Here is a 9,950-nt window from a genome sequence, read left to right as displayed (position 1 = left end):
TTTTCCGCGCCGCCGTAGCCGCCATCTTAAAATTGTTTTCAGGGCTCTCGGAAGAGGGCGGGACCCCGGCAGGCGACCTTGGCGTCACGGCTGAGAAGCAGGGACTGCGACCAATCAGGATAGGGCGAGCGGGCCGCCCGAGGGGCGGGGGCAAGCAGCCGGAGGCGCAGCGGGGCTCCCGTGCGGAGTTTAAAGGAACTCTCGTCTGGGGCGGGCCTCCGTGCTCGGGCACCGGCCGAGTGTGACAGACGGGAGCTGCACTGAGCACCGCCCCCGCAGGCAGGCCCTTCCGGGACCGCGGCGGAGAGCCCGGCAGTAGGCGCGGTGCCACTGGCCGTAGCCAGACACCGCCGGCCCCAACGCTTTTCACCATGTTATTCTCTGGCAGCCTTTCTGAAGTTGGCTCAGATAAACTCAAAAGTAGCCACGCTTTTTCAATATCAGCTGTTTTCTCCGACCTCATTGCTTACATCCAGCCTCTTAATTGGTCGAAATTTCACGAGTGAGCTGAAAAAGGTTTCCTCTCACGCCATTCTTAATCATTGGGCCCGTCAATTACCACTTTTATATCAAAATTTGAGTTTCAACATGTTACTACTTACTCAAAAAAAAGCCCCGTACACATAAGGAAGAGGGTGTGGGGAGTCTAGCAGTGGGGATGGGAACAGCAAAGGATGACATTACAGTCAAAAACGGAGGATGGCCTGCAAGCCTTACATTTAAAAAGATGGTTAGGTAAAATCGCTCTAGTATTATAACCAGCAGGCAAAGGGAAAGGGAGACTAGAAAAAACTACGGGATTAGCGAGTCAGCAATAAAACTATATAGTCTGGTGTTGGGCAAAGAGACACTAGGAACCTTAATTGCTAACAAGTTAAATAGAAGGTGCCAGGAAGCTGCAGGTTGAGAGGCACCATCAACAGATCAAAACAGCTGTAATAGTAACTTTTCACTAGGACCCACAAAAATATTTTAAAATAAGAAAAAATAACTCCTTATTCAAATAGTATTTGTTTTTATACAAATGCAGTAAAAACATACAAGTGGCCCCCCAAGGCAAAGGTGCTCATGAATGCCATAATGTGGTCCTGTTTTTTACCAGTCTTTAAACATAAATTTTACACCAGGATTAAATATTTATTTTCTAATAGGAAAAATAATAGCAGAAGCACTATTTCTCTTCAGTAAGCAGTCCAAAAGCCAAATAGCATGCTAAAAAAAAAATTGACCTAATTTTCAAAAACCTCCCTGAAATATGTAAACATGAAAATTTATTTTCTAATAAAAATTAAAAAAATTCATTGGTTCCCATAAATCTTAAAAGACTAATTATTCCTCCGTTTCTGAGCTGTTATCCTATGGCACAACAGAAACTACTGAATTCTAATCCAGCAGGAAAGGAGGCAGAATCTCCATTGAGTTGACTGAACCAAATCTTCATGGTGACAAAGTACAGTTGGCCTTCAGTATCAGAGTTCCCATCCTCAAATTCAACCAACCACCAAGGATGGAAAATATCTAGAAAAAAGTTTCATTGTTGCTGATGTTGCTATGTAGATAGGCCTCTGATGGCAGCAGGTTGCATCTGTACTGAGCATGTAGACTTTTTTCTTGTCATTATTTCCTAAACAATATAGTTTAACAACTATTTAAGTAGCATTTACATTGTATTAGGTCTAAGTAATCTAGAGATAAAGTATAGGGAAGATGTGTGTAGGTTATATGCAAATACTATGTATACCACTTTACATAAGGGACTTCAGCATCCTCAAACTTTGGTATTCATGGCGAGTCCTGAAACCAATCCCTGTGAATACCAAGGGAAGAGACTATATATCCCACCGTTCATAGTAGTTTCTGCATAATAGCAAACAGTGGCCAATTAAAGGACAATTAACCCACTTTGAAACAGCAAAACATGTGAATTAAAGGTTACTATGAAGAAGTTCAGTCAAAAGCAGATGCTTAACACAGGGCTTTAATGTAATACCATTTAGTAATGTGACAATTTGAGAGAAGTGGAAAGTATTTTGTGAACAAGAGAAACTGAGGAACACATCTGATGGAGTGGGCATTTTACAACAACGGGACGGGAAACCAGCATGTAAAATCATAATGCAAGTGCCTTTTAAAGAGCTAAGAACTGCAGCTGGTCATTCATTAATGTGTCAGACATTTAATCAGGAGATTGCGACTTCAACAAAAAGAGTGAAAAGGAGAACCAAGAAAAGACTTGTTCTGAACAAACTTTGCTAAATAACCCTGGAAAGGCAAATGAACACTCTACCAATTTACATTTGTCATTCCATAGCTCAGCCAGAAGAAACTGTGAGGCATGAAATATTAACAGAGAGTGAAGGCAGATTTCTGGAAATGCAATGACCCCACACATTTGCTTCAAAGGAGAAATCTGCAGACATATTTTCAGGTCTTGCCAAGTAACTGTTTATTCGCACTCAATACATTTGGGAAAGTGTGCTACATAGCTAAGGTCACTGTGACCACAGAACACCAGATGAAAAGAATAAAGCACTGAACAGCAAGAAAAATGCATCCCCACCCTCATAAGAATTTAAGTGAACTGGTAAAAAATTGAGATAAACAAAATAAACAGATACAGCCTTCATCTTTTACAAATATACTTCCTCCCCAATATCCCCAATATAAACACTCAGGAGTGTTTATATATTCAGTGCAAGGAACAGTATCATCGGTATATTTGAAACAGCTCTGAAGAAAGAATAAAGCTAAAAGAACATCTAATTTTGAATATACTTCAGTGTGGTGTAATAGTGAGATTATTACACTGTGATGGGGGAGAGGCTCTGATAGCACCCATCTGCATTCCATATGAAAACAAACCTAACATCACTTATTAAAATATTCTACAATCCACATACTAAAAAAAAAAAAAATTATTTTTAACAGGATTGCTTTATCATGTCATTTAAGACACAACTGTTACATGAACTGCAAATGATAACTTAAAAGGTTTAGCAGCTACAAAAATTGGATAACTCATGCTCTATGTCACTCCTCCCATCAGTACTTTTTAGCCTGTGTTCAATTACAGTCAATTCTGAATTGGCTCACATCTGGATAGACTTTACACAGAGTAAGAGAAATGGATAAAAAAATAAAAGATAGCATTCTATTCTGTACTTGACCCTGGAAAGGTGCAGGTCTGCTTAAAAAAGGAAGAAACATACACAATCACAATAAAGCTTAACACTATGCAGAGCTTATAATCATTTTCAGCAACGGACAGCAAGGCGCTGTGAAGAAAAGGCATAGCAGAGGAGAAAGCTAGGACTCTGGGCAAACAGGGAGGGAAAACAGTGTCAACAGAATGGAAGATGGGATGAAAACACCTGATTCTACTCTGGAGCTCACATGTCCTGGTAGCAGTCTTTAAAAAAGCCACCTGTTCAAGAAGGCTGCAGCCCAGACACGCCTGGCGTGCAGAGTATGAAGGCCCAAATGCCACATTATACCACCTCCTCCACTAACTCAAACCTGTTGGTGAACTGAGCTGTTCCAAGGGCAACAGAACATACACACACTTTATGGTCTAACCAACATCAAGTGAAAAGTTTTTCTTTTTATATGTCCATTTTTAATACAATTTAAACAGAACCTTTATATAAATTTGGGCTTCCATTCAATCCCTCTCCCCAATTTCCTTAGGTGGAATGGAAGTAAGCAATACAAGATTATAATGACAAATAACTGCACTTTAAACATGATTATCAATTTTAAGGGACAGAGACATTTGAATGCTTTTTAATACCAAACTCAAACAAAATTGGTTATAAAAACTGCAGTTCATCCCCCTAGAATTTCTAAAAGTTGGTGTTATTTTTGCATGGACACATCAATATATTAAATTAAGCCAAGATCTTAAAGACTGGCAAAATTCTATTACTCTATTAAAAAAAAACAAAGATGTTTAAAAACAAAACAAACAATACAAATTAGTTGCTTCATGTTACATTTCACAACCATTGTTAAACGCTTTCTTTCTACAGAAACAGGGTCCTTTTTGTCACAATTGCAATTATTTACTGCTAGATGTTTAAAATTACACGGGCTAGTGTTTGACTGAAACTTGTTGAAGGTGACATCTGGAGGTTTTCTGAGTTTCAACCTAAGATGTGCCAGGTTCTCTCCTAGGACCACACTTGCAGAGGAAGGGGAGGGAGAGGAAATCACTTATCAAGTTCTTAAGATAATTTTACTCTCTTCTTGGCTTTCTGTTTCTTGGTGATCTGTCCAAAATTTCATCCTCCTATTGGTTGAAAAAAAAAAAAAAAACAACACAAGAAATTCATATTATAATTACCATATTATAAAAAGTAAAAATTCACCAAATTTTCAAGATCTACCAAACTGAGGGTAACCCATCTGAGGGAAAAAAAGAGAAAACTGATTTGAAGAAAATGTACCAAAAACCAACTGTGTTAGAGGTGGTGGGACTGTGTTTTAATATAGTCTTTCTTGTTTTCTTTCCATGAAAATGCACTTTTCTCAATCTACATCTTCTTTTAAAAGGACCAGACACCATGCTTTCAGATGTCATCTTGATTAATCCTAAATAATTTACTGGCCTAGGGACACATTAGCTCCACCTTGAGACTGAGAAAACTGGATTTTATGGGAACTGAAGACTACCCAAGCCAAGTCCCATGTGACACTCAAGACAATAAGCCTGGTGCTCTTCCTATTCTACTGGACTTCTCTTACTGTGAGGAAGCTTGGGGAATATAAAAAGTATGTGAGCCTGGATGACGTGGCTCAGTGGTTGAACATACCTATGAGGTCATGGTTCAATTCCCCGCCAGGGCACATGCCCAGGTTGTGGGCTCAATCCCCAGTGTAGGGCATGCAGGAGGCAGCTGATCAATGATTCTCATCATTGATGTTTCTATCTCTCTCTCCCTCTCCCTTCCTCTTTAAAATCAATGAAAATATATGTTTTAAAAAAAAAAAGTATGTGAGACTGAACCTTACCTGAAAGAACTTTACATTTTAGTCAAGACACTCAAAACATAAACAGCATTGATCTTTATCAAGAGGAGGGCAGAATAGTGGGAGCTGGAAATGAACACTGGGTAGAGTTTTCCATAATGAAATAGAGAAGTGCTTGGAAAAGGAACCTTGGTAGGAAAGGTGTGGACTATTCTCTTTCCCTCATGCCTCATATCCAATCCAGCTCCAGAAGCCCACAACCTCCTTTCATATCATATCACCCTACTCAGGACCACCTTATCTAACCTGATTAGCACAGCAGCCTCCTAACCAGTCTCCTTGATTCTACTTGGTCTGTAGAAAACACAGCAGCCGGAGTGATCATACCTACTTAGCCCTAAAACCTACAATGGCTGCCTATCTCTTTCAAGTGTCATCTCTCCAACGAGGCCTACCATCTTTAACACTGCATCCCACCCCACCTTCAGCACTTCTGATAGCCTTTCCTATCCTACTTTCCTTTTTCATGGCCTATCACTTTCTAGCATTCATTCAGATACTTCCTTATCATGTCTACTGATAAACTGTCTGTTTCCTCCCACTAGAAATTAAGCTCCCCAAAGGTAGGTTATCTTTGTCTGTCTTGTTCACTGACAATGCCTGGCATATAATGGGCACTCCAAAACTACTTATTGAATAAATAAATGAATCCATGAGCAACTGGGACAGAAATTTTAGAACAAAAGGATTTGTGCAAGAAATATTTTTTAAGGGCACAGTGAGGGGAGGTGAAGAGACAGAACTGTAAAATAACCACCTCATTTTACTAGTTTTCTCCTACAACCCTGCTTATTCCAAAACCATTTTCAGCACAGAAAAATACTTTTGAGATTCAGATATAATTTGAAGTTATAGCATGCTGACCTGTATTTCTAAAAATTTCACTTTTATAAAATTGGCTTTAACAGAATTTTTACAGCCATGGCCATTGAAAATTACCCTATGTAAATATTCCCTCTACTTAAATGTACCTTCAACTAAGGTGCTTAAAATACAAAACATATTCCCCCTTCCTGTTACCTCTGCTTTAGATTTCCTATCTTCGCCCTCTTGACTGACAGTGTCACCATCTTCTTCAGCATCACTTTTTTGCTTCTCTTCTAAAACAGAAGTTAAAACAACTCGGCAAACCTAATTACAACTGTTTTGGGGTAATTAGATAATTAGCATTAATTGTCTAAAACAATCTTTACAGTAACTTGTTTATAAGGGTTTGAACATCTTAGAGTCTTGGCTGAAAGCAGATATTTTGGGGTCTACTTCTTACCAAGTTTTTCTTCACCATCTTCCTCCTCATCTCCCTTGTCCCTTTCTTCATCCTTCTCTTCTTCTTCCTTCACATCTGGCTGAGGAGCATCAGTCTTCTTGTACTCCACAGGACTGGACTGTTTCTGAAATATTTTTCCACAGTACAACCATTTTGTTCACATTTTATGTAGTACGTTATCATATAATTATTGAATGCCTATGAGCAAAGTTCTGTACCAGGCTGTATACTTGGGTAGATGTATGGAAATGAGTAAGATGTACTTCCTGCCCTGAGAGACTTTTCTTGGGTGAGAATGTGTGGGGTTTCAAGATAAAAGGAACAGTACAAACAAAGGGGTCAGGTAGACCCAGGCAGGTTTAAACAGTCACGTTGACTAAGGCACAGTGGCAGAAGAGTGGTGGGGACAAAGCTGGAAAAGGCACTCTGGGGGTCAGATTACAGAACATCTTGAATGCAAGATGAAGCATCATCCTCATCTAGAAGAAGTAGAGCCTAAACAAAATTTTATTTTATTTTCGACTGCATGTAACAAAGGCTGAACAAGAAAAACAGGCTGTTTTACCCTACATGTATTTATGTGTAGAGGGAGGTCAAAGGGGTTAGGGATGCTAAGGGAGGAACCTGGTAACGAGAATTATAAAGTGTATGATTTGAAATAGCTCTGCCAAGAGGAAAAGCTAGTTTATGCCCAAATGGCCTTAATATCTAAGTTTTTTATTGTTGTTTTCCTTCCTGTCCCAGAAAGCTGCTGACAAATATTAAGGAGAGTGGTTTAAATACTACTAGACATGAAGGGGCTACAAATGCAACTCCCATCTGAGTACAATATATGGCCGCCAAGAGTAGTGAATAAGGTTTCAGAAGTCAACACCAAATGCGGTCCAGTCACAACTGAGCTGCTAGAAAGAAAACCTCAGGCAATATGTCTTATTTTTTTAATATCTTAAGAGTTCTTTCTAAAAGTGTCTCAAAACCAAACCAAACCAATACTCATACCTTTCCAGAACAGCAGAAGAGGATTACAAGAAACACAGGCAGCGCTACAGTCAAAACATAGACCACCCAAAGCCACGGACGCTCTTCGGCTGCCTCCAGCATCTGCCCCACTACACCTGGCTGAAAAACAAGACATGACTGATTTCAAGTTCTCGTTTTTGACACCAAATATAGTGAGCACTGTTCCATTGTTCAATGACTACATGGTACTACTCAGGCTCCACCTTTTCCAAAGGGTTCAAGCCAAGATGTTCATATAGCAAAAAAAGGAAATAGGAGAAAAATCCTCAATTTTCTTGTTCTCCATATCATCAAGGTGATTTCCCTTTCACGGGTGTGAAAGCTGGCTTCTTAATCATCAGCAAAAGAATTTCAGGAACCAGTGAATGAATAATTTCTTGATCTGAATGCCTCTGGCTCTCCAATTTATACCTCAGCCATATGACCAATTGTTTAAAAATTCCACATATTGGGCAAATCAAGATTCAACACTTAAGAGTGCATTAAAATATATCCTGAATGGCAATTTTGTTTAATATATTTTAACACAATAATCTACCTAATAAAAGAGTAACATGCTAATTGACTGTACCTTTGCGATGCCCACCAGCCAATCAGGAGTGACTATGCAAATTAACCCAACAAAGATGACAGGTTAATATGCATATGCAGGCACAGAGCGGACGGGGGCGGGGCGGGACACTTGCACGCAGGTGTTCCACACCGCCCCAGCCACTCCAGGCCTCTGGGCAGCATGGGAAGGCGGAAAGGCGGCTCTGGCCAGAGCGAAGGCGGTGCCAGCAGCCAAGGGAAGGAAGGCCCATTCTTGCACGAATTTTCGTGCATTGGGCCTCTAGTAAGTAAGTTAAGTAAGTAAGTTAAGTAAGTAAGTAAGTAAGTAAATAAATAAATAAATAAATACCCTATACATAACAAAGATTCTAAAGCCATTGCATGAGACTAAAGCAATCATTTCCAAAAACCCAGTATTTTGTCTTTAGCAGGCATACGATCACTTTTTATAACAATATTCCCAAATAAGGGAAGATAAACCATAGATGATAGGTTTTTGCAAAAGTAGCAATTGCAGATATAAATGCACAAGAAACAAGCAAGCACAAACCTCAGCAGCCCCGTCAGCAGCTTTCTTCAGACCCCATCCATCACTGGCCCAATCATCAACTACTCTTCGATCGCCACAAATGATAAAGTTGTCAAAAAAAATGTCCGAGGTCATAGACCACAGTTCCAAACCAATAGCACTAAAAGGAGTCATTTTAAAAGGTTCCAGATCTTCAAAGAAATCTGGATTTGGTATTTTCTGGGGTTTCCAGATTCCCTAGAGAAAAACATTTTAAAAAATCATTTCAGATAATGATCAACACAAATTTATGATGAACCTCAATAAAAATTAAGATGAATTCCTAATGATAAATGAAGCTAAGTGCTGAATTTATTAAAACTTAACTGAGTAACAGGAAGAAAACAATAAATGCTACTGATGTTTTATACTCTGCCTCTAAGATGTCTGAACTTCAATTACTTTCAATTTCTAATACCCATGACCTTCATCTAGATTCTAGAGCAGCTGTGGGCAAACTATGGCCCGCGGGCCGGATCCGGCTGTTCTATCCGGTTCTCTTGCTCTCCCCTCCGCTCCTTTACTTCGAATTTATATTAGTTCACACAAACACTCCATCCATGCTTTTGTTCCGGCCCTCCGGTCCAGTTTAAGAACCCATTGTGGCCCTCGAGTCAAAAAGTTTGCCCACCCCTGTTCTAGACCAATATCTCGCTGTGCCTGGCACATTCCAAAAGCCTCCACTAGTTTGCTAGCAGGAGTGAGAGCCTATATTGGTACAGATTTCTTCAGTGGTGATTTAAAATGTAAATGATCACCCAGCGTGGCTCAATGGTTAAGCATCAAACTATAAACCAGGAGGTCATGGTTTGATTCCTGGTCAGGGCACATGTCCAGGTTGCAGGCTCAACCCCCAGTAGGGGGTATGCAGGAGGCAGCCAATCAATGATACCCTCTCATCATTGATGTTTCTATCTCTCTCTCCCTTCCTCTCTGAAATCAATAAAAATATATCTAAAAATCAAATAAATAAAATAAAATGAAATTTAAATGATCTTCAACCAGAAATTTCATTTCTTAGTAACAACCTAGAGAAATAGTTACTATGTATACTCAGACATGCACAAGGATGACTACTGCATCAAGGATTAAAAAAAAAAAAAAAAAAAAAAAAAGGCAATCCATCTAAATGGCCATCAACAAAACAGCCAAAGTGCAGTTTTTTTAAAGGGCAACTTCTAACTAATCTGATTGTTTGACTGCACAATTAAAAAAACATTTAAGCCCTAGTTGGTTGGGCTCAGTGGAGAGTGTCAGCTCTCAGAATGAATAGTCCCCAGGTTCGATTCCAGTCAAGGGCATGGACCTCGGTTGCATGCTTGATCCCCATCCCTGATCAGGGTACATGTGGGAGGCAACCAAATGATGTCTCTCTCACAATGTTTCTCTCCTCCTCCCTTCCACTCTCTCTAAAAATCACTGATTGCCAATCTGTACCCTGTGGCTGAAGCACCCCTGCCACATGATAGCAGGGTACCCAAACTGCAAGTTTTCCATTTGTCTTTTCTTTGTTTT

At 39.7% G+C, this 9,950-nt stretch overlaps 1 protein-coding gene across 1 annotated transcript in view; it reads right to left on the bottom strand.

Annotated features, from left to right (window-relative positions):
- Positions 1-2,421: 2,421 nt before the first annotated feature.
- CANX (calnexin) overlaps positions 2,422-9,950 on the bottom strand; it is a 39,562-nt gene continuing 32,033 nt past the window's right edge. The window contains exons 10-14 of the mRNA XM_080675489.1: positions 8,418-8,633; positions 7,295-7,414; positions 6,296-6,419; positions 6,049-6,128; positions 2,422-4,288 (exon numbers count right to left, since the gene is read on the bottom strand). Of these exons, the coding sequence (XP_080531615.1) occupies positions 4,235-4,288; positions 6,049-6,128; positions 6,296-6,419; positions 7,295-7,414; positions 8,418-8,633 (594 nt within the window). The 3' untranslated portion in view covers positions 2,422-4,234. The remainder of the gene's footprint in view (positions 4,289-6,048; positions 6,129-6,295; positions 6,420-7,294; positions 7,415-8,417; positions 8,634-9,950) is intronic.

Source organism: Plecotus auritus (assembly GCF_963455305.1).
Source record: "Plecotus auritus genome assembly, chromosome: 6".
In the NCBI taxonomy this organism is placed as follows: domain Eukaryota; kingdom Metazoa; phylum Chordata; class Mammalia; order Chiroptera; family Vespertilionidae; genus Plecotus; species Plecotus auritus.
Note: the sequence above shows the minus strand (reverse complement) of the source record. Positions and strands in the feature narration are given on the sequence as shown.